The sequence below is a fragment of the Sycon ciliatum genome, chromosome 12 (genome assembly GCF_964019385.1).
Source record: "Sycon ciliatum chromosome 12, ocSycCili1.1, whole genome shotgun sequence".
Taxonomy (NCBI): Eukaryota; Metazoa; Porifera; class Calcarea; order Leucosolenida; family Sycettidae; genus Sycon; species Sycon ciliatum.
In genome coordinates, this window is record NC_088654.1 from 12089953 (window position 1) to 12115158 (window position 25206).

Sequence of the window (25206 nt, forward strand, 5' to 3'; positions counted from 1 at the left end):
TCGATTCGTGGGCAAAATCGAACTCACTCAGCGTTCACAGGCAGGCCTGGAGCCAGCTCCTGAGAGGTGGTACGGGCCTGGGTTGGCTACAGGACCGATCATTACCCATGTCCAACTTCTGTATCATGGGGAGGATGAACCCCTAGCTCAATGCAACACTTTGTATCTGGTTGTTTCAGCTGAGCATCCCGTTAGCAACAGATAGAGCTAGCGCAGTAGAGTAGACATTGGATAGGACGAACAGGTTAGGAGTGAGAGATCTTTAGCAAGAGTGTGTAAGAATAGTCTTTTAGCACTTCTACATTAGTAATCTCAGGCTAGCTGACATTCCATGAGCGCTGGAGTTGGTAAAAAACAGGTGCGGCCATGGCTGTACCCATCGTATCAGTGGCGCCGGCTCTGACAGTACTAACCTCTTCCGTTTCCAATGTCGCCTTTTCGACGGCAACCGGGTCGGTCAGGTCGGTGGTTGCCGCGGTGCGCTGCAGCAGTGCCGTGGCCTGCGACTGTACCGTGTCCAATACAGTCGATACGGCCTGTATACCGGCAGAGTCGAATCTGGTGACGTTCTTGACGGCTGCCTGGGTGCCCTTGGTGACGTCGAGGATCGTAGTGACCGTGGCGTTGCTTGCCTGTGCATGGGTGTGAAGTTTGGGGCAGCGACGGCCGCGAGTGAATGAACGTACATAAGCACACATGCACACGCGCGTGCACACACACAATTAACGACACAATCAATAACACACAGCCAACCTAACACACACCTATAAACATGCCCGCCCCCCCCCCCCCCCTCCCTTCCTCTCCCCCATCCACACACACACAGAGGTAAAGATAAACACGCATGCCAGACCGTCCTCTCAAATCCGAAACTTCGCCTTCGCCCTTCACTTACGTTGAACTGAGAGATCTGCACGGCCAGTTTCTGCAACTTCTGCGTGGCCTGTTCTCGGCCAGGGCAGGCTAGTGTAACCTCCTCGCCTCCGTCCCAGCGAGGCGCACGACGGTCGCCAACGGCAACGCAGCGACGGCTCACGCGACTGGGCAGGCCGGCCACCGTCTTCGGGCAGTCCAGGGTTGCCGTGGCGCCAAGCTGGGTGCGAGGCCACACGAACGTTCCGAGTCCGCTCACGCTCTCGCTGACCTCGTTGCAGTACAGCGCGACGCCTGAAGTTGTCGGCAGCTGGGTTGTTGATGGTGTCGTTGGCGGTGCTGTAACAAGACACAAACAAAAGCAGTAACACAGGCGTGCGGTTATCAGATTTCCTGACTGCCCTCATGCATGTAGAACCGCTGCCCATAACGTACAACACACACCCACATACAGTCAAACCTGAATAAGACGACCGATCAATGGACTTTCAAAAATGTGGTCTCTGTTGCCAGGTGGTCTCCTTATCCAGGGCCGTTTCACTGGAAATAGCATCCCTTGATCCTGGGTTGTGGTCTTCTGGGACAGGTGGTCGCATTGACAGGTTTTACTGCACATATTGAATGATAGTAAACATTGAGACATCCGGGTACAGTAAAAACTCCCCTATTAAATCCGGGCACGGCCGTGTACCGGGCGGGCGCCTTTCTGACCCATTTTTTGTTTTCGATCTACAGGTTGCGGTAGAAACTACTCATTTCGGTAGAGGTGTTCGGTTTCTTTTTCTCTACTCAAAAGCGTAGGCTCTACAGTCAACGTCGCGTATAACGACACTCGGCGGGGCATCAGAAAAGTGTCGTTATTCGCGAAGTGTCGTTATATCCGAAGTCTCGTTATATGTATGACAAGTGGATGGGACTTTGCTCTGGGCATGGAAATTCTGTCGTTATTCGCGAATTGTCGTTATATCCGCAGTCGTTATCAGCCAAGTTGACTGTAGTTTCCTCTACCAGAAAAAAAGTTGGTAGAAGCCGGTAGAAGTTGGCAGAGCTACGGGATTTCCAGCAAAAGCAAGGAATTGTACACAACTCCATACAGAAGAGAAACATTCCCTGTACATATCGTGAAAACTACTAAATCCGGTAGAATAGCGTTCGTGCACTTGCCTCTACCATCTACCTCTAACGGTAGAGTGACTCTACTCTACTCTACCAGGTCGCTAAAAACGAACGCTGCCTTCAGCTGTGTTCACAACTGGCGTGTGTACGCGTGAAACCACGCGTTGGTGCGTATTTTTGCTGGCTTTTGGGGCGCCATGCGTACGGAAACGCGCCGAAATGGAAATTCCAACATGTTGGAATTTTCAGCGCATATCAGGCGCGTACTAGCGTACATGCCAGTCACCTTGACAAGCGGGGTAAAAAAATACAGTATTATCTCTAATATAAGCACAGTCTCCAATAATAGCACGTCTCCAATAATAGAACACCTTGGGGCGGCATTCAAAAAATAAAGTGCTCAGTCTCCATTATAAGCACACTGTGTAAATTCATTATCTGTACCGGCGAAAAAACCCTGAATGTGTGTGTCTGACATGAATTTGGCATGGCAACATGCCTCTGAAATGAAGTTGAAATAATAATGGAACAGTCTCCAATAAAGGAACGTCTCCATTAATAGCACGGGGCGGAGGTACATTGAAAAAATAAAGGACCGTGCTTATATTAGAGATAATACGGTAGTACTCGAAGGTGTCGCACGCGCTAAATACGACTCGGATTGCGGTTTTTTTGTGAAAGCCTGAGCGCGCGTTTGGGCACGCATGAACCGCAAGCGTACCGCGTACACGCGCCAGTTGTGAACACAGCTTTAGAGTCACGAAATTGGCTTTTCAACGAAAAACAGCCCCAAACTATTGATTGGCATAAAAAATCTTTACTTGCATGCAGTGCGTCTGCAAGTTCTGCGTTACGGGAAATTTCTAGTTACGGGCGGTGCTCGGTCCCAACCTGCCCGGATTGGGGTTTTTTAAACCTTTCAGGCCACACGTTTCTATTTCTATGTTTCTAGTCACCCGAAAATCTAAAATCGTACGCGAGACGTGGAAAAAATGACCAAAAAAATAATAAAAAGTTTACTTGACCTTTTTGGTCATACTAAAATCGACCAATAGACCTTTTTCAAGGTGGTACCGACGGCCACTTGTTGGGATCACATGCGAGAATGTTTTTTGAATCGCTGGTGAACAGGCGAAGCCCAGTTCACGTTCACTTTGTATGGGAATGGATGCGTGGAGGTGAAAGAAGCAGTAGAATGGCGCTCCACTTGATGTCCGACACTCGTGTTGAGTCAGAGCAGTTGCCAGGAAGCTCTTCCATGGCTTGGGCGAAAAAGAACAAGCTTCAAAAATCACTCCAAGCGCAGGTGGAGACGAACCTGTCAGATTTCGTATACTTTTCAATGCATGTTGACATGCGACATGTTCACCACAATCTCGGGGTGATTGCCGGGGCGGTAGGAGGAAAAGGCGTCCTTGAAAAAGCTCTAAACACCGTAGTAAAACAGCATCCAAAGTTAGCAACTCGTACGTGGTAGGAGGCTATGTGCACGTGCAGCTAGATTGCGCAGCAAAAACCGCATGCAGTGCAGGTACTGCGCTGAGTGGCCTGCACAGCATGCACGGCATGCGTGGGCCGAGGCTTGAAAAAGACCCGCTCACTTGCAGTCAGTACACGGTCAGTCAGTCTCGCATACAACGCTAGCGACCTCGCAGCGTGTGTCGCGCAGGCCAGGCCAGGGTGTACACACGTGCATGTGCTGGTCCCAGCACAGTGCAGCACAGTATTTCTTTCCCTCTTCCAGATTCCTGAATCGTTTGCGCGCGGGTGACGGGAAACATAGAAGTAAAAACACGTGGCACGGATACACGGATATCCCCCCCCCCCCCCCCAGCTTGGCCAAAACCCTGATATTGCCCACCTGACCAAGTATTCTTACGAGTATCCTTACCTACGGTATTTTATTTTTAATTTTTGCTCTTATTTTACTAGGGAGTTCCCAACCGACAACATCGCTTTTTGCAGGGAACCGTACACGCCAGAGTGGTCACACGCCAGCATAAGTTTCGCTCGCAGCTGAGTCGAGAATGCAAACGCCACCAGGGAACCCGGTGCTGGAAAGCCAGTTTATTGCAGAGAACAGGACAGCATGGACACGGCACGGCTGCCTACTAGTACTTTCGCTCCTCATGCTGTCAAACTCGTATCTGCTTGCGCTGACATGGAACTGAGCATACGGACTCTCACAAGAGATTCGGTGTGCTGGAAAGCCAGTTGCGACAATTTTATTGAACTGGAAGTACAGTGAAGTACTGTTCATCCACATGCATGCACACAAGCAACCCCCCCCCCCCCCACGCGCACACACACACGCGCGCGCGCGCGCAGACACACACCCTCCCCCACCCACCACATGCACACACAGATACCTCCCCCCCCCCCCCACACACACAACCTCCCACATCTACCCACACAAACACACCCACCCCACATGCACATACAGATACTGTATAGCAGGAAATTTTCGGACGGAAATATTTTCGGACAAAGCCGAATTTCGACCTTTCGTACAGATTCTATTTTCGCACAGTGCTAGCTATGCTGCATGCTAAATACACGTGTTCGCAAGCAGTAATGCATGCTATAGTGTGCAAATGAATTGCGCGTTTACATGACGCATTGCGCTTGAATTTCAGGGCTCACAGTTGCGTAGAAAAGCGTCGATTAGATGGGGGTGGTGCACGTGCTCCAAAATGCCAGCTTGGCCAATCAGCAGTCAGCATTTCGTCGCATTTTTGCTCGAAGTAGGGGGTGTTTGAAGGAGTTAGCAGCACTTCAGCCTGGTTCTACGAAGCTGAGACTTGGCCCAGGCACAGATGACAGGTGTTCCAAAAGATTTACCGAAACAAATTTTCATTACTCACACGGGTATGCCAGAGCATGTGCGTAAACTTCGTGAGATATAGTACAGCATTCGAAAGGAGTATCCAAAAACGTCTCGGTAAATTTCTTTGCCAGGGTCTCCTGAAAATTTTGAGCCATAGATTGTCCAAATCGACCAAGGGGGAGATGCTCTGTACTAATTTTAGTAACCCCGAGTCCCAGCGGCGCGCAACCGCTTGCGCGAAAATGTGTGAAGATCAAACAACAAGAAAAACGCATGCATGCAGCAGAACAGCAACGCGTGCCGTCGAAGAGAAAATCATTGTGCACAGATTGTTCAGTGTTCTCTCCTCAGTTCGCCCGCGGCGTTGGTTGCTGTGCTTTCATTCTCGCTGGAGTTCTTGTGGCAGCGCATTTCGCCATCATGGAGGAACTGGCACCCTGGGAAACCTGGTCTTCAGTGGCCCTCGACAAACGCCCGGTGGATTTGCTGGTCCCGTTCACCTCCATCCGATCACCAGCTCCGTGTGGTATCATCATGTTCTCGGCGTTACCTGCCTGGCGAGCTCTGACTCGTTTGTTTGTCTTCTTACCTGTGGAATCATCACGATCGCTCATTGTAGGATCAGCTCTTGGTCGAACATGGCATGTTGTTTTTACTGGGACTAGCACAGGTTGCGTTTCGCATTCTCCTCCAAAATATCGCGAACGTCGGCTCTAAAACTACGAGAGCAGTACACCATGGTACAAGTACAACTCGGGTTCTTTCTCTTTTCTGTTCTGTTTTGGATGCGTGGGATGTACACGATCGGTACTCTCCCGGGGTCACGCGACTCACGTGCACCAAACCCGCCCTCGCACGACGCTTTTGTCGATCCTGCATGCCTACTGTGAGCCCTGAATTTCACATGAACAAGTTTTAGTACGGAACTAATATTAGTACAAAAGAGGCCGTGTACAAAATCGTCCGAAAATAAATTCCGTCCGAAAATTTCTTGCTATACAGTACAACCCCCCACCACCACCACCACCACATGCACACACACAGACCCCCCCCCCCCCTCCCCTCCCTACAAGTACACACATTAGGGCTGAAACGATTATACCAATTACTCGGTAATCGATCGATAATTCCTTATCAATCAAGTAATCGTTACGTTATAGATTACTCGTTAGAGATTTTGAGTCCAAAAAGTACTGAAAACCCTCGTTTTTGTGAAGTTCGAATCAGTTTCCGCTGTGTGTATGCAGTTGCCAGGGGCATGGTGCATATTCTGAGGTTAAATTGACTTCAAAACTGTCATGTTTTGGAGCTTCCCTGCCACTAATGCAGATTTTTGGTATTATGAAGGCCTAGCTTTTGGAAACAGGATAATTTTTGCACAAAATTCTGACACTATTTGTTAATATTATAATCAATTACTCGATCGTTAAGCTAAAGAGTAATCGATAGGTGAAAATCCATGATCGTTTCAGCCCTAACACACATACATCAAACTCACCAGTGATCGCAACGCAACTGCGCCCATCACCACGGAAACCTGGTAAACATCGACACTGATGCTGCGACGTTCCCACGGTGACACACTCCGCATTATGGTCGCACGGCATGTGGTTCTTCTCGCACTGAGTCGCCCAGCATCTCCTCCCATCGGCGTCAGGATACGCAAAACCGTCCCGGCAGTTGCAGGAGAACGACCCGAAAACCTCGTTGCACCGCGTCGTGTGCGCGTCGCAATCGTGCGTTCCTAGCGCACACTCGGACACGTCCTGGTAGCAGCCGGCACCCATATAGCCCTGATAGCAAACGCAGGTGTAGCTGCCCGGATTGTCCGAGCAGAAGCCGCCGACGGCGCTGCAGTTGTGCGTGCCCTGGCTGCACTCGTCCGTGTTCAGGCACGGCCCGACCGCGGCGTCGGGGCTGCCTATCCGGTTGTAACCATGGATACACTGGCAGTGGTACGCGCCGACCGTGTTGACGCACGTGGCCGTCGAGCCGCACTTGTACGCCAGGTGGAAGCACTCGTCAACGTCCTGGCAGGTGCCCACGCCGGCCGCGGTGCTCAGCCACATCCCGACAGCGCAGCGGCACGAGTACGAGCCCTCCGAGTCGACACAGGTGGCGCCGCTCGTCGTGTCGCACACCGCCGGCGTCTCCATGCACTCGTTCACGTTCTGGCAAGCTCCGGACGCGTTGCCGTGACGACCGTAGCCGGCGCTGCAGTTGCACGTATAGGAACCGATGGTGTTCTCGCACGTCGCGTTGCCGCCGGTAACGGCGTGGCACGGGTTCTGGCCGGCGCATTCGTCTGTGTCAAAGCACTGCATCGTGCCGCTATAGCCCGGGGAGCACTGGCAATCAAACGTGCCCGGCCTATCGATGCAAACTCCGTTCGTGGGGTCGCAATTGTGACCTCCCTCGGCACATTCGTCCACGTTTTCGCAGTGCGACGCGTTTCCACGGTACCCTGCGTGGCATTTGCAGAAATAGGAGCCGTAGGTGTTTTCGCATCGTGAGTTCGTCGGGCACGCCTGCGGCTTCATCTGCTGGCCACATTCGTTCTCGTCCGAACACTTCGTCATTCCGTCGCCAACGAAGCCGCTGTCGCACGAGCACGTGTAGCTACCCCGCGTGTCTGTACACTTGCCATAGACGTGGCGGCACGTGTGTGTCCCAGCCGCGCACTCATCTGTATTGACGCACGACGAGTTGACGCGCTGAAAACCGTCTGCACAGGCGCACACGTAGGATCCGTTTGTGTCCGTGCACATTGTGTTTGGCGAGATGCAGAGCGGCGCCATGGCAGGCTCTGTGCACTCGTTGACGTTCTGGCAACGCGCCGTCGTCCCGTTGCTTCCGTTACGTCTGTAGCCCGGTCTGCACACACAGCTGTACTGCGGAGCGCCGAGCTGTTGACTCCCAGCCGAACCACCAGAGTCGGACACAATCAGGGTGATGGCCCCGCTCGGCTGGCACACTTCGTCGTCACGGCAGCCGTGCAAGGCCGGCAATGACGTGCCTGTGGTGGCGCTGCACGGGTCCAGCGGAAAGCACGCCACTCCATCCCCGGTGAATCCCGAAGCGCACGAGCACACGTACGAGCCGATCGTGTCCGTGCAGTTGGCGTGCCGGCTGCAGTTCGACAATCGCGTATAGCACTCGTCGACGTTGTGGCAATAGCGCGTGTTGGTCGTCGTCGCCCCGCTCGCCGAGACGGTGATGGCAATGCTGGCGTAGCCGTCCTGGCACAGGCACTGGTGGCCGAGCGGAGAGGTGGCGTCGGGCACGCAGCGCTGGTGTGCTGGGCACTGTGTGTATGAGCACGCGTGAGTGTGGTGCGTGCAGTTGATACTGTCGTAGTAGTGCTGCTGCTGGCCGGGCGCGGGCAGGCTGAAGTAGCCGGCATCACAGACGCAGGCTTTACGTGTGACGTCGCAGTGCGAGTGCGGGTGCAGTGCCGTGCATTGGCCTGGCGAGTCTCGGCAGTCCAGCCGCTGGCAGTACGTACGGCCGTCGCCAAACGTGTGCGCCGGACACTGGCACGTGAACGAGCCCGCCGTGTCCGTGCACGTGGCAAAGTGGTGACAGTCGTGCGTGCGTGCGGTACATTCGTTCACGTTTGAACAATTCCCGGTGGTGTTGTCGTAGCGATAGCCAACAGGGCAGCTGCATTCGTAGGATCCGGGCGTGTTTCTGCACGGAGCGTGCGCCGGGCACATGACAGGCAATCCATCGAGGCATTCGTCTTTGTCCTGACAGTTGTTGCTGGCGTCGAGCGGCAACCTCACGAAGCCATTAGCGCACTCGCACGAAGGTACGGACGCGCCCGCGGTACTCACGCAGATCTCTCGCGGCAACGGGCAGTAGGCTGAGCACGGGTCCATGGGTGTGCAAGCGGTGGAGTTTGCGGAGCTCGTGTGGCCGGCGCCGCAGGAACAGACGTACGACGCGTCCGTGTTGGTGCACTGGGCGCTGGCGTGGCAGCGGTGGACGCCCAGGCTACACTCGTCAATGTCTGAGAACAATACGCATACATACACGTGCACACACACACGCACACACACACGCACACACGCACATACGCACATGCACATGTACACACACACACCGGCATCGTAAGAGCAAGGGTTGGGGAAAGAACAGAAAGGGGCCTTAATTTTGTTCGACCTCGATTCACAGCATATGCCATGTATGCAAACAGAATGTGTGTTTGATTATCGAGTTCCTTCGCCTATCCGGATATTTTTGTGGAAAACGGACGTGTGCGTTTAAGCGAGGTCTGACTGTAATGACATGCAGTTCTTACTACTGTTTAACTCTTTGTGGACGGACTGTACGAGTCTCGATCTAATAAGATCTAATAAGATCGAAACTTGAAACGCGAATTTTTCTGGGCGCACCGCACTTTTTCGGCGATATTTTTTACACAAATCGAAAGACGAAATCCATATCTTTCCAATGGTGCTAAATTCGCCGGGGGTCCCTAGTCAAAATGTTGACCAAATTGGCCGCGCAAGAAAAAAATTGAGAGCTTGCGCTAGCATGCACAACTAAAGTTGCAGTAGGAGTACTGTCATGGCACGACGCAGAAACGTCCTCCACGTGGATGCGGACGATGCCATCGGCATGATTCTGAACTGGAACTCTGACGAGGACAGTTCTGGCGACCCACTCGACGAGTCTGATGACGACGAGTTCGAAGTGGACAGTGATAGTGATGATGATGATATCCCAGAAATTCAAGAAAACAATTTATCTGATGGATTTGCTGATACTGCTAGTAGCGAGAGCGGCGGCGAGGATGATGATGGACAGCTTATCCTATCTACTTTCCGAAAATGTATGGTGTTGTATTGGGTAATGTACACCGATTTCGAGTTATTACTGATTTTCGCATGTCGCTTCTTTCCTGTACAAATTTGGCAGTTCATAAAGGGTTAAAGTCAACAAATATTTGCCGAATATTTGCTTTCGGCTATTCTCGGCCCGGGCGTTTTGGCCGGAAATTTGTTCCGGCTGAAATTTTGTTTTGCAAGGTTCTGTGTGACAATAGAGAGGTTCCGGGGTACGATTTTCCGTGCCAAAATCTGTATGGGCTCTACGGATTTTTTCGAGACGTGCTCCATACGATTTTTCGGCACGGAGAATCCGTGGGGACTGGCTTTCATACGAACCATGTTTCGTATGGAGATTTTGCGTCATCGGGTGCAGAAAGATTTTTCGCGTACAGATTTTGTACGAGAAACATCGATTTCCGGCGGGTAGTTTTGATTTCGGTACAAATTTTCAAAATAAAAAGGCATAGCGCGGGAATGTGACATGTTTGCAATCGTAACCTAGGCAATGACGGCAAGCACATTAGTTCCGTACTCCGGAACATTTCACTGCTCGAAAACGACGCACGAAAAATCCGTAGCGCCTCTACGGATTTCGGCACGAAAAATCGTACTCCTGAACCTCTCTAATGTATGCAGCCAGCAGCAGAACAGGCCAGAAATTTAATGCGGCCGAAATGTGATTTAGCTCAGGTAGGCCGAAATTCATACGTGGCAAAAATTTGTAGACTTTGTATAATATGGCAGAGACATCCGACTTGAAGAAAAAAAAGACTAAACATATCGACAGTGCCACACGGCCCCTTAACCCTTTGTGTACCAGGCATCTAATGTATGCGCGGGGTACTCATCGGTAATGATGGACCTATAGCATAAAACTAAGACACATTTTGTATGTGCAAGTTATGTTTTTCTGAACCTGTTGGTATCAATGTGTCCAGGTAAGAAAATATTTTGACCGAGCACACAACTACAGATACAGGCCATACCTGGAATACCTATTTCTGAGTCAATTGTCCATATTTCTGACAATTTAGATCCGTGTACTTGGAATCGTGAATATACTTGCTGGCATTGCCCTTCTTCACACAGAGCAACAGGAGACCACTGCACTAGTGTATAGCCGCCAGTTGCATGCTTCAACAATAGCGAAATGGACGGAAAGAGCCATATTGCGTGAATACCAGATGCCAAACAATTGCATCAAAATTTCAAATTATTGAAATTGTGTCAGATTTGAATATGTACTTTCCACTTATCTACTTGCGTCCAGCGAGGGTATTAGCGATTGAGAAGACCAGGAATAGTCGATGGGTGAGGAAATTCACCTGCCTTGATTATTTCAGGCCATCGCTGCGCTCCCTCTCGCTGCTGCTTGGAGAGCGAATACTGCAATGGCTTCAGCGATGGAAATGCTCATTTTCGATTCAGATCCTGAGATTATATCGCTACTACAACTCTCCCCTGGCGTTCACCATCACTAGTAGACATCGACAACAGCTAGAGCAAGCTATATTCCAGATACAAGCAGCGTGACCGAACGAAAACACGATCGAAATTGCTAAAATATATCGCAGAGCGCTAAAATTGCAAAGCGCACTTTTCGCCGCGATCGTTCTCCATACTTTCAAATGGCAACCTACCCACATCATACATCAAAATTTGCAGTGGGATCTCAGCTGCCCAGCGCAAAAAAACGCGAGTCGATCGGAGCAAGGACGCCGCCGAACGGCGCGGCGCAGTGCGGTGCGTCGAACCGTAACGTACGTTACGGTTCGAGATGGGGCTGGTACACAAAGGGTTAACCCTAGGACGGCCACTACTTTCAGTACTCCTAGAACGGCCAAACTGTGTCATTTGACACCAGTGACCTGCATACATTTCCATGTCTATGATCGATGTTATACAGTAAAACCTGTAACTAAAGACCACCGTGACTAGCGACCAGCCTGGTACTACAGTAAAACCTGTAACTAAAGACCACCATGACTAGCGACCAGCCTGGTACTACAGTAAAACCTGTAACTAAAGACCACCGTGACTAGCGACCAGCCTGGTACTACAGTAAAACCTGTAACTAAAGACCACCGTGACTAGCGACCAGCCTGGTACTACAGTAAAACCTGTAACTAAAGACCACCGTGACTAACGACCAGCCTGGTACTACAGTAAAACCTGTAACTAAAGACCACCGTGACTAACGACCAGCCTGGTACTACAGTAAAACCTGTAACTAAAGACCACCGTGACTAGCGACCAGCCTGGTACTACAGTAAAACCTGTAACTAAAGACCACCGTGACTAGCGACCAGCCTGGTACTACAGTAAAACCTGTAACTAAAGACCACCATGACTAGCGACCAGCCTGGTACTACAGTAAAACCTGTAACTAAAGACCACCGTGACTAGCGACCAGCCTGGTACTACAGTAAAACCTGTAACTAAAGACCACCGTGACTAACGACCAGCCTGGTACTACAGTAAAACCTGTAACTAAAGACCACCGTGACTAACGACCAGCCTGGTACTACAGTAAAACCTGTAACTAAAGACCACCGTGACTAGCGACCAGCCTGGTACTACAGTAAAACCTGTAACTAAAGACCACCGTGACTAGCGACCAGCCTGGTACTACAGTAAAACCTGTAACTAAAGACCACCGTGACTAGCGACCAGCCTGGTACTACCGACCACTTCGCCAGGCAAGGACGGTCTCACATTCAAAATGCACTGTGACTAGCGACTACCTGCTGAACGCGACAAGCGACCACCTTTTCTTGTCCCAAAGATGATTTTTGACCCGTAACTAGCGACCGCGCTGTAGGAAATCAATAATGTTGCTCGAAGCTCCTTCTTGAAATTTTGATGATTTTCCGTGGTCCTGAAAGGAGTCTTTCGACACTACAGCTGAAGAAATGAACGCAGGTCATTTTGACTGTGGAGTCGGTGTGGACTGCACTACACCTGTCAGAATTTCAAGCGCTGTCTAGAATAAACATGATAGGAAACGTCTTGGAGAGCGCATCGAAAGCGCTCTCTGATTGATGTTACTACTCGGAGGAGAAACGAAGACTAAGCGGCTCTGTCGCCCCAGTAATACACACGAATCGACGATGGCATCAAGGAATCCAGAAACACAGCAGCACCGCAAGGTCCTGATGCGGAAGGATCGCGTTCAAGCAATCGAGAAGTCGCAACAAGGACAGTCGGTACGATGGATTGCATGAACAAATTTGAAGCCCAGCGCAAAACGAAACTTCCACAGGGAACGTTTGACTCCTGGCTTCAGAAGTAGGAGCTGAATTTGATGTCCGCAAAAAATATTAATCTTCTCTCTCTCTCTCTCTCTGTCTCTCTCCATCTCTCCGTCTTTCTCTCCAAGTGTTGTTTGACCTGAAATAAGAATGGCATTGCGCAAGTCTTGCGGAATTCCATTAGCTGCATTTTGATATACACTCAAACGCCTCTTATCCGGACGCCTCAGATACGGGCACGTCTCTCTACCGGGCACCTTCAGCTTGAGTTCCTATAGCACAAATGCTTCGAATTTGGGGGGTTTTGAACTTTTTTTCCGTATGAGGAAGTGCTCATTTTTCACTGCCAACCTATGTAATCCACACATTTTTATCAATGGGTTCCTTTTGTATCCTGAACATGTGCAATACGTTCCAAATAAACTTCTTCAAAAATGATATGATACATGGTACATGAGTTATCCTGAGATACGGGCAAATCTGAGGTACGGGCAGTGCCCGGTCCCAAGGTGCCCGGATAAGAGACGTCCGAGTGTACATATCATATAATGGGATCCATATATGGTCGCGCGGTGCAAACCTCTAACTAAAGACCACCTGCTACTAAAGACCGATTTTGCTGGCACCAAGGGGTGGTCGGTAGTAACAGGTTTTACTGTAGTTCTGTTAACACTAGTGGCATTTCTTACGTAGACAACACATTACGCTTCGCCCAGACAATATCTTATAGCTATAGGCAACCAAAGTGCTATGTACGCGTATCATCAGTTGCAAATGTTGATCTCAAATACTGGTAAAACTTCAATTACTTGCATAGGATTATCTTACAATCACAGAGTTACAATAGCAAGCAATATGTAAACGTCACTTGGCATATGAGGAACTGTTTTCGGGAATGTGTGCTTTGGTGTAACGTTCTTCCTCGACCCGTACCAATGAATAACACACAGACTGTCAGTAACAAGTACAACCATAGACAGACTGCGTGTATCCCTTTTTTACCAGGCAGTCGCATATGCTGCTAGGCCTTGGTGAAATATTGGGCTTGCAATGACTGTGTTTTAGCCTCTTTCAAAGAGGTGTTCCCTTTTCTTCTCCTTGGCTGTCACTTGGCAACCAAGTGCCATGATCTACGAGCTTATTGACCATTGCGGGAAAACACTTTCTCCTGGATGTCCACGAGCTAGTTAAGTTCTTGGATATTGTGACATTGTTGATGCCTGTCACATCTATTCGTTTATGTAACAGGCTTGCAGGGGACATCTTTTGGAATAGTCTTTGTTGAGTAGATGGACCACATTCGATCGGAAAAATCAAGGACATAATTATCTCGTTTTTCCTAGAAGAAGACGATGCGGGGCTTCCTACTCTTACCATGTACTTTGAAGTAAAATATCTTGCTCCAGGTGGCCTACATTCGATGTACCATTGATTATTATTACTGCCTCTACCTTCTACCTCAACTTCATTTGCATCCTACAATGCAGCCTTGAAAAACAAAATGCAATCCACGATTCTTGGCAATGAATTTAGATGGTAGTTCACTTCGATGTACCAGAATGATTCCTGTTGCAACTCTTTCTTCTCCGAGAGTTTCTGGACCAGTATTTATGCCAAGTTATGATGAAGTTATCAGTTATTTCTTAGTGATCACCTTTTGCAGCATCCCCAGCCAATAAAGCAGGAGAAGGCATCCCAGCAGCTGCCTGCCCGTTTAGCCTGAAGTGGAAGAGACGGGGAGATTTGGTTCAAGAGTCTCATTAGCGGGTCCAGTAGTTATAAAAGATTATCTAAACAGCAACATCCTTGCGATAATGCGATGAACCATCTCCAGGTTGTAGAGTTGCGATTCCTCTTCCTCAACACAATGGATTTCTGGTTCGCCACCACTCCTACACCTGCTGCTCACAATCCTTCATCTGGATTTACCTGCAATCCTTTTCCATTTCTGGAGGCTCGTAAACTTCAATACTTATGAATCCACAGGTGTGCATTTGCCATTGTTGTGATCCAAAGTTTCACCGTCATATGACAGAACAGATCCACCCCTGCATATGGTCACTACACTTGAAGATGCATCAGGTGAAGATGTTGAGGTTAATTTTGCTTTCATGTTCATCAGATTCCATATCGTTCGCCGTCAGACTCAGACGGCTCCTCTGGGACAATTTGCAGGAAAATGAAAGGGAATGAGCAGTATCAAGGACATTCGCTGAAGTGTTTTGTGTAATCTGTGTCCTAATGTTCACCCGTTCGCGATTCTCGCTCGACGGTTGTATGTTGATCGTATATTCCATCCTGTATTCAGAACTTTTCCTGCCCATGTAACTTTCCTTTATCTGGTCGGCACACAAGCAACTCAATATGACCCATGCCTTCGAAATCTCTTCAAATCGTTTCCATCTACTTGCAATAATGGCCTTTTTAGTGTAGGTGTCAAATGACACCAGTTGGCCGTTCTAGGTATACATACTTGCTGTTATGGTACCTCATCATTATTATAAATCAAAGGTATATGGCCGACGAAACAGGAAGCAAAATTAGGAATGGTCACGAGATTTGAGCTGATTCTGATGAACCATATTTCAGTAATTCCAAAAGCTAAACACGCTCGGTGTTGAATGACACCGCTGGCTGTTCTAGGGTTAAAACGCTTGTGCAGTGATCCCTTTATAATCCGGCACCATTTGTGCTATGGAAATTCTGCTGGATTGGGGAGGGTGCTGAAGTAACAGATCTAATTGTTGCGGCAGCGGACATGAGTGGGACATTTTGGCCGCTGAAAACTATGCTGGTTTATAGAGGGTGCTGGATAATCGGAGGATGTACCCGCGTGCTGACAGTGCTCAGCACCGCGAAGGCAGAGCGTAATACAGAACAACGAGGGTGCTGGAATTAAAGAGGGTCGACGGTAGTATGAGTTGACAAGCACAATTCATGAACCAACCTGTACAGTTTGAGGTGCTGTGGAAAGCCAGTTCCAAGCCGGGGTCACAGCGGCAGTAAGACCGTACGTTGACCGACTGCCCGTACTCGTAGCAAGTGCCCCTCGTGCAGCTGCAGGTGCCCAGCCGTTGCGCTGTGCACGGTCAGTGGCCGACAAGAGCATACATACGCGCATGCACACACGTGCACACATACACACATGCACACACATACACACACACACACACACGTACGCACACACACACGCACACACACACGCACACACACACACACACACACACACACACACACACACACACACACACAGTCTTGTAACAGTTGAGCTAGGCGACACACGACCCAATGCACGCCCTCAACTTGCATGGCCCTTCACGCTCCTGGAAGTGGTACTTTTGCAGCTGGACGTACACAAGTACAGATACAGTGGTGTAATTGGAACTGGTCAAGGGCGTCAGTTTTGCACTTCGAGTCGGATTTCAGTGAGCGCGACCGTTCTCGTACATGATGAAAACCAGATACGGGGGTGTGATCTGAGCGAAGGGGAGGGAGATCCTGTGCAAACATTGGAAAGACGGCATTACCAACCTGATGTTCAGCCCTAATTAAAATTTAAAAAGAGAGTACCATCAGTTTACAAGTTATCCGTTTTGTCCAACACTAACAATTATAAGCAAGATAATGGTTGGATACTGGTTGGATAATGGTTGGACAAAACGGACAACTTGTAAACTTATGGTCCTCTCTATTTTTATTTTAATCGGGTGGACTGGTGAACATTATCGACCATATTTTGGTTCACCACACAGCAGCAGATGGGTGAGGCCAAGGTGTAGAAAAAAGGCTTGAAGGCACCAAAGGGTTTTTTCCTTCAGAAGTGAAGCTGCACTCATCCCCATCAAATGTAATGCTTGCTACAACAACGACGACGACGATGACAACAACAACAACGACGACGACGACAACAACAATTCTTTTAGCCACGAGCCATCGTGAGAATAAAGATTTCAAACACTAACAACAACAACAACAACAACAACAACAACAACAACAACAACAACAACAACAACAACAACAACAACAATCTCTTATTGGCCACTGGCTATCGTGAGAATAAAGATTTGAAACAACAACAACAACAAATTCACTTACGGCCAACACTGGTAACTGTAGCAAAGGTTCCGACGCCGAGTAAGCTCACGGAGCATAAGAAGACAAGCAGAGAGTGTTGCTGAAGGAGTGACCGTGCCATTGTCGACACACACACACACACACACACACACACACACGTTTAAATGTTGATTACGTGGCACCTGTGCTCGGACGCTTACTAAAACGGGAGCATAGGTACACGATCCCAAATAGCCTGATGAGCGGTGAGTATTCAGTGTCACCGACAATCGCACACCACAATGCCGAGATCCGGAATTTGAGCCGCTCGGGTCCCGTAATGTGCCGCTATTAGGCACACACACACACACACACACAGAGTGTTGTTCTCCCGAGCAATCAAGGGTGCCCGCCAAGTTCAGCTTAGATCCAGCTCAACTGGCATGGTGACTGCGAGCACGAGCGAGCACGGAACGAGGCTATCATCCGAGTGTCACGCACGAGGACGAGCGACCGTCATCGACACCCGACGCCTAGAGTGGTAGCGAAAACTTCCGGCGCCGTCGACGTTTGCACGAGTCTAGTCAGAGCCGGAAACACCACGCCCTTCCCGCCGCCGCCGCCACCGCTGTCACACAAACTCCAGACAAACCAATCTACAACAGGCCAAGCACACAAAGAAACAAGAAACAACAACAAAATGTACTAAGTACGCCTGCAAATGGGTACTGTGCTGTCCGACACGTTATTGTAACGAGTCGCAAATTTAACGATTGTCCAAAATCCATAGGTTAACGAGAAGATATGTTAACGATCTTGCAGTATTCCGGCATATCCATACACAACATAAATGAAACAGTGCGGCCTCAACGGATCTTATTGTAACGAAGAAATGTCATCCGTTAAAACGTTAGATTTGCTTCCTCGTTATATATACATGCCTTACAGTAAGTCTAGAAATTTTCGGCCCGTTCGAATTTCGGCCTCCCAGGGCTAAAACCCATTTAGGCCGCATCAAATCTTCGGCCTGTACTGCTGCCACTCGTATGCACCGTCACACCGAACCTTGCAAAACAAAATTTCGGCAGCAACAAGTTCTCGGCCAAACGTGATCAGGCCGAAAATAAAAATAAATAATAAATAAATTTCACGGTTCGCGTGAGACTCGGCTGGAAGCCGAATTTTCCGCATCCGCCGTGGGAACGCCACCGCCCTCTAGGATCAAGGCGCTGCCCCTAACTAGGAATTGACCGTAAACCAGAACTTACATACTTCATGTGAGTAAAAAATTTATGCCGTTCAATAGGTTTTGGACTTGAACGGCGAGCCAATGGAATTATGGATATAAAAAAAAGGAGAAGGGCAAAAGGGTACGAATAGTTTTTTGTGCAAGAATGGACTCGGATGGAGAGCCAAGGATAAATGTATTAGTATTTATTTATTATTTTACTTGTTCGCGTTGGCATCAACCTGCATAAAGCAGGTATATAGCCTTCGCTTAAGCTGCCATAGAAAGAAAGCGCATCCTAAGCGAGAGGGCTAGAGGAAAAGATAACGATAACAAGATACAGAATACATTCAATGAGTTAAACATAGTTCCAACATGAAAAGAACAAACAAAGAAAAGCAGAGCCGAAGTTACTAATCGGAGTTACGAATGCGTTGGTACCGATTGATCAATCGACAAAGGGGACTAATCCGTTATTATTGCAAAGTAGAAACTGATTGTAGTTGCAGATCTCCAAGCCAGGGCCAGCATATTGCCGATTCTGGATAGGTCTCTGCAGCCTTTGATGTGTGGTAATTATCATAATTGTTGATAAAATTGCTAGAGTATCTAGTATCTAGAGTATCTAGTGTATTAGAGTATCTAGTGTAATTGTATCCGTTATTATTGTTGTGTAATTGTATAACTTCAGCCTCTACACACAGCACACATTAGTTCCTTCCACTTTCGACGATCCTGGGCGAGCTGCCTCAGTGCAACTAGATCCTCGTGTGATGTGAGGGAGTTTGTGGATCTGGAATTTTTCAGGTCATTGTTGATAGATCGCGGGAGAGTTGTTGTCGGGCGGCCTCGGAACCCTGAGCTCCCTGGCTGAAAGTATGCTGACATAGCCTGCTGGACCGGGGATGAGATGTCTAGTCGAAGCATGTGGCCAAGCATTCTCCACCTAGCAGACTGGATGATTCTGCTGAGTGGCTTGGAGCCAGTGCGCTTGTACAGTGCTTCATTGCGTATTATACGGGGATATTTGACCCCTATGACTGCTCGTAACTGCTGGCGGTGGAACGAGTCAAGTTTCTTTTCTTGAGTCTCTGTCAGGCTCCACATTACGCAGTTATAAAGAAGTATTGGAAGAATAAAGTTGCTGTATAACCTAATCCGAAGGGGTTCACAGGCATGGTTACCTCTTAGCCATATCACCCACAGCTGATGTAAGGCACATGTTGCTGGACGTGTTCTCCGACTGATATCTTCCTCCACTCCAAGCATCGATCCTAGTTTGACTGTGTTCCGCCATCGCTCGTCTACTCTGTCCTTTTCTCTTTTAAAATGAATGAAGCCAAAACCGATGATAGTATGGGTTTATTGTCGTGCAAATATTGTAGGCTGGTGCTGATGAAGTCTACGTCATCCGCATACGCTGTTTCATTAGGCAATTGAAGCTGAATATCCAATGCTGGTCGCAGTGAGAGTCGCTCTCGAATCAACCTCAATGCAGCCTCGAGGTAGACAGTCAACAGGACTGGCGATAGAGAATCACCTTGTGGGGTTCCAATATGTGTGACTAATGGTTGGCTGAGAATGTTATTCAGCTTTACTTTTATTGTGGTGTCTGTCAGAAGGCATCGAATGATGTGCAGCTCATCATGATCAATGACTGATGACAGTATATCGATCAACCTGACCATTGATATAGTGTCAAATGCCTTTGACATATCAATGCCTAAGATTGAGATCTCCGACGCAACCCGTTGGCATCTTGCTGATCACCACCGATACCTATATACCACGTCTCAAGTACTTCTCCTTGACCGGAACCCGCTCTGGTTAAATTATAGAAAAGAAAAAGGACCAAGGAACTACAAGTTACGCTATAATAGTCGGTCAGTGTCGTGCAATGTTATCGCATGAGCTGATTGTTTAGTAACTGGTGGTGTTAGTGGACATTATAGCGTAACTTGTAGTTCCTTGGTCCTTTTTTCTTTCTATAGTTTGTGTGGCCTTTTCTTTGTTGAACACGTCTCAAGCCAGGGGATTCGGATTCGAAGTATGTTTGGATAAGAAAGCGGCCACACATCCACCCGAAACGTGCACGTCCTCTCATGTTCTCATTATGTTTCGTAACTTTCGTTCTGTTCGGCAGTACCACACGCCGGCTTCTCAGAATGACACCGTGAGGACACATGTTGAGGTCAACATGTTGCCGTACATCCTGTACATCATTGAGTGCTTCGTTGGATGGGGGAAATCAGCAAGAACTCATTTTTTCGCCACTTCAATGCCGTGCCAACAGGCATCAGAGATAATTCATTCCGATAGTTAACATTCGGATGATCAGCGTGCGGCTGTGCGCTAAAGCAACACGGAGCGATCTATTTCACAGCCAAAATTCCCACTGGCTACATTTCACGTTACCAAAAGTACATAACCCCCCAAGAGTGTGCAACTCCCACATGCCCTGCTGTAACGACAGAATTTCCAAGTTGACGTCATTATCTATGATGCAATGCTCCGTGCACCAGAGATTTACAACATGTGTACGGGTGTCAACGCATCACACGTTTTTCTTTGCAATAATCCGTACAGGATCAGATGCAAAAGCCGTGTGTTGATCATGAGTGTATGGCATTCCCTTTTCGTATACGCGCAGTGCGTACTGCATTCGTGTCAATCAAGATCGTGGCCTCTTTGGCGCTTCACATTTGCAATTGCCGAATTCTTCGAGACCCGTTCGTAAATTAACCCAGTTTCTTCGACTTCCAGGAGAAATTTCTCCAAGAAGCTGGAGAAAACAAGAGCGCACCCTTAGCTTCACCGTAAGGGCATTTGACCGTTACATAATGCATGCAGTTCAAATTGTTCCTATAATATTTGGAGTCTTTTTATGACACAATTTCAATTTCGATTTGTTAGGATTCATAGTGATTGCATGCTATGTTTACTTGTTGCTGGCTCGCCAGTGGAGCGCAAAACACGACTCAAGACCTGCCAACTGACTGGATGCTGGTGGCAGGTAAAGGACGCAGTCTACACGTTTCGAAAATCTCTCTGGGCCCATTGGCAGCGGGGAGGAAATTATTTATGGTGAAAGAAATCAGACTCACCTTGTACTGTGCAATGACTTGTTCGGCTTTCGGCCGTGCTACCTGCTTGACCTTTGGGCACCGGAGTCCTACTGCAGATACTTTCAGAGGCCCGGCGGCTGCCCGGCACTTGGGAAATTCTACAATTACAATCGTGCCAGCAACGCGCACTCTCACAACCACGAAGCGCTGGACTTCCACCGAACGTTCTTCGAAAGTTTTCTGCTCGCCCTGGCAATGTTGTGCCGAATAAAATTTCCAAACAGGACAACTCTAGCTCTGAAAGCTGGGGAAATTGTACCGAAGTCAGGCTAGTCGCTCGGATCTAACAACAAACCCCTAGTATTCCACGGAAGTGGAACAATAATATTATGCCGAATACTTCAACGTGGAAATTGAAATGCTAGTGGAACCAATTGAATTTACTTCCGTGCCAGACGAAAGGATGGTGTCTTCTCCAAAATGTTGCCCAAAAGTAGCATTGATGTCCCCAAATCCTGCAAAAATGGGAGAAGCCTTGCTCGGATTCGTACCGTAGATGTACCCAGCACGTGCTGCAGCGCATCATTCCCTTTTTAGGCCTTCTTTTGCAACATTCGTGCATATCTTTGCGCAGATGCTAGATGCGTAGAAACAGGGGTCGACCGGTCGTAGCTACCAAACACAGAAACACGCCGGTACGCGGTGCACCATCGCTCGAGCACCAGACCAAAGCGGGCTGGAGGCGGCTGCGAAAGGAAGAAATGCTCCGACGGTACTGTAAAGACAGCTACAGGAATAGAACAGCTTTTTAGCAACGAGGCTGAATTCCCTTGTCAAGGGCCTTGATTTTGACCGTCTTCCCTGGACAAAAAGTTTTTTTAGCGCATCCATCATTAGCAGATGAACCGTATATTCTCTAATACGAGCCCGGGGTTCATACTAGCAAGAGTATTATAATAAGGTTTACTGTGTGTACTCTTGATACCGCGTACTAGGGACAGTTCTACCCAGGGAGTAGTAGTACAATGATGGTATTGTACTGGGTATTGTACTACTCCCTGGTTCTACCAGCGCTACATGTACTATCAAGAGTACATAACCCCCGGGGGTTATGACTGTACTCGTGGTACTATGACTCAGAGACTGTGCTTTTATTTTTTCAATGCTCCACAATCAAGCCAACTCCAGTTTACATATATAGGCATAAACTGACCATAATAATTGTTTATCAAGACTGATTTTCTCAACCCTAAACCCAGGAATATGTGTTACAATAGGATGGGCACCAGGGAGGAAGTAGGACACCGAAAATCTCCTTACAAATTATGTGCTTGGAATGCTGTACAGCTGTTTTATATGCAGTCAATATACTTGCCGCATACTCCAATTGTGGCCCGCGCTACTATTAGAGACTGTGCTCTTCTTATTTCAAACAACCCTCACCCCGGGTCATTATTGGAGACTTGGCTAGTATTATTGGAGACCTGGGCTTTTATTACTAGAAAATACAATAGTTTCATGACAGTGCTGCTCAAGCAAAGGGGATGTCATTGCACTGAGCTGTAACAAACTGCACAAGTAAACTTTCTGTTGACCGCGGTATACCGGCGATCCGTTGCAGTTCCACATGTTTTTGTTTTTTGTCTACAACCCATTTATGGCCAAAAGCTATAGGAGATCATCTTTTTCTGAGTGGACTGTAGTACGTACTACCAAGAGTATAATTATACTCTTGGTGGTACTATGTGCTGTGTGTACTTACAACGGAAATACAAAGTTCGTGAAAACACTGAGAAAGCGCCATAAAAAGCTAGGATATCATCTTTTTCTGAATGGACTATAGTACGTGCTAGCTATGTGCTGTGTGTACTTACAACGGATCTACAAAGTTCGTGAAAACACTGAGAAAGCGCCATAAAAAGGAGAACTTCGATTTCAAAAGTCCCATCTCAATCCCTGGACTTTTGTAGGACATCCGTGGACCCCGGGACAAGCGCCCTGTTCTCTGGACTGTCCCGGGGAAACCCGGACGGTCGGCATGTAGGGATTCGCCCGAACCGAAAGGCCGACAGTGTCCACACTCGAGATCACGCAAAGAAGAAAGCGATTCAAAATCCAAAAAATTGTTGGGGATCGCCTGGAGCAAATTCGCTGAAAAGCAGACTTATCAAAATTGTACTTTGCAACAACATTTGGTAGATTCTCGGCGATTCTCAAAGGAACCCTCCAAAATCGGCGAAAAGCTTAGCGATTTTCGATAAGTCTCATTTTCGGCGAATTTTTCGGCCGGCCAATTTGGGAAAAGCCCGACTGTGACTGTCCAAGTACTGTAAGTGTAGAAATTTTCGGCCCATTCAAATTTCGGCCTCCCATGGCTAAAACCCCTTTCGGCTGCTTCAAATTCTCGGCCTGTACTGCTGCAAGTATATACATGTACTTGAAGTACTGTCACACTCAACATTGCAAAACAAAATTTCGGCCGCAATAAATTTTCCACCAAACATGACCAGGCCGAGAATAGCCGAAAATAAATAAGCGCCGAATATTTGAAGGGCTTCAATTCAAAACGCGATAAAGACCAAACCGGAGCTTTTTTTCGTTTTTTTTGTCACGAAAGAATTCATTTTCACCCCACGGACGTCTGTGTGTCGGTTTTACGGGTCAAAACGCGATACATCCCAGTCAAAATGATGCCTGAAGTTTGTGTTTTTCTGCCAAACGTGATAAAAGTCACTGATGCTGTAGTGCAGACCGGAAAAGAAAAAAAAAGAAAAAAATGCTCTTCCCGAAATTCCCACAAAATTGATTTATCTCGTTTGAATTGGAGCCCTTCGTTTGTTGACTTACAGTTTGAAAATGTGTTTTGGTCCATTAGGCTAGCACCATAACGTACAGTAAAACCTGGTGTAAGCGACCGCTGGGTTTAGCGACCACCTGCTCTTAACCACCGTATTTTTCCATGTACGGACAGTTCTACACAGAAACCGTGGGACCTGGTTCTAAAGACCACCTGGCTCTAGCGACCGCGTTTGCTTGCACCGTGCCCGTGGGGTGGTCGCTTAAACCAGGTTAAACTGTACAGTGTAAATGTTGATGTGTGATGCTTGGTGTATTTGGTACAAGTAGCTTAGTATATACCAGGGGTGAAACGGTTACACTATTACAGTCAACTTCGCTTATAACGACACTCGGCCGGGCATCAGAAAAGTGTCCTTATTCGCGAAGTGCCGTTATACCCGAAGTCTCATTATATGTATTACAGTTGGATGGGACTTTGCTCTGGGCGTGGAAATTATGTCGTTATTCGCGAATTGTCGTTATATCCGCAGTCGTTATTAGCGAAGTTGACTGCATCGAATAACCTATTAGCAATTATCAATCTTTTACACAAAGCGAAAAAATTTCACTTATGGGTGGGTGGGTCAAGGAGAGTTTTGTTGTGTCGATAGCTGAAATATCGATCAATTCTAGCCGACGGCAAAAGTGTCGATAAACAGCGATCGCATAACTTGTGCCCACATTTTTCAATGTTACAATATTTCTTTATCATAAATAAGTTACTTTGGACGCTTCTTTCTTCTTGTCATGCCATTTTCAACAAGGCAACACTTGTGCACGTAAAAATACCAAAAAAATTGAGATTTCATTTAGTAATAGCAATAAAGAGAACAAATTCTGCAGTCATCGCCACACTACAACGAAGTCATGAAAGTTTACCAGACAGCGCTTCAAAAAGATAATATTATGTGAAATGTTTCTAGCCAAGTAGCGTTTGCGCAGAGCATCATTCAGGGTTTCAACCTGACTCCTAGAGTATCTCCGTTTAAAATATGCAAATAATCGACGTGGAGACAACAATTTGACTGCAGAATTTGTTCTCTTTATTGCTATTATAAAATTGTTGTCTCCACGTCGATTATTTCATTTAGTGCCATCAGTTATTCCAGGCAGGAATGCT

At 47.9% G+C, this 25206-nt stretch overlaps 1 protein-coding gene across 2 annotated transcripts in view; it reads right to left on the reverse strand.

Moving 5' to 3' along the window:
• The window catches only part of LOC135828460 (uncharacterized), a 41012-nt gene that overhangs the window by 15512 nt on the left and 294 nt on the right, over window positions 1–25206 (reverse strand). The window contains exons 1-6 of one of the 2 annotated variants that reach the window (XM_065340911.1): window positions 21288–21724; window positions 16998–17611; window positions 15850–15981; window positions 6315–8828; window positions 896–1212; window positions 414–632 (exon numbers count right to left, since the gene is read on the reverse strand). In XM_065340911.1, the coding sequence (XP_065196983.1) occupies window positions 414–632; window positions 896–1212; window positions 6315–8828; window positions 15850–15981; window positions 16998–17097 (3282 nt within the window). In that variant the 5' untranslated portion in view covers window positions 17098–17611; window positions 21288–21724. Of the gene's footprint in view, window positions 1–413; window positions 633–895; window positions 1213–6314; window positions 8829–15849; window positions 15982–16997; window positions 17612–21287; window positions 21725–25206 lie in introns of those variants that run through there. The other variant, XM_065340912.1, reaches the window with a different exon arrangement.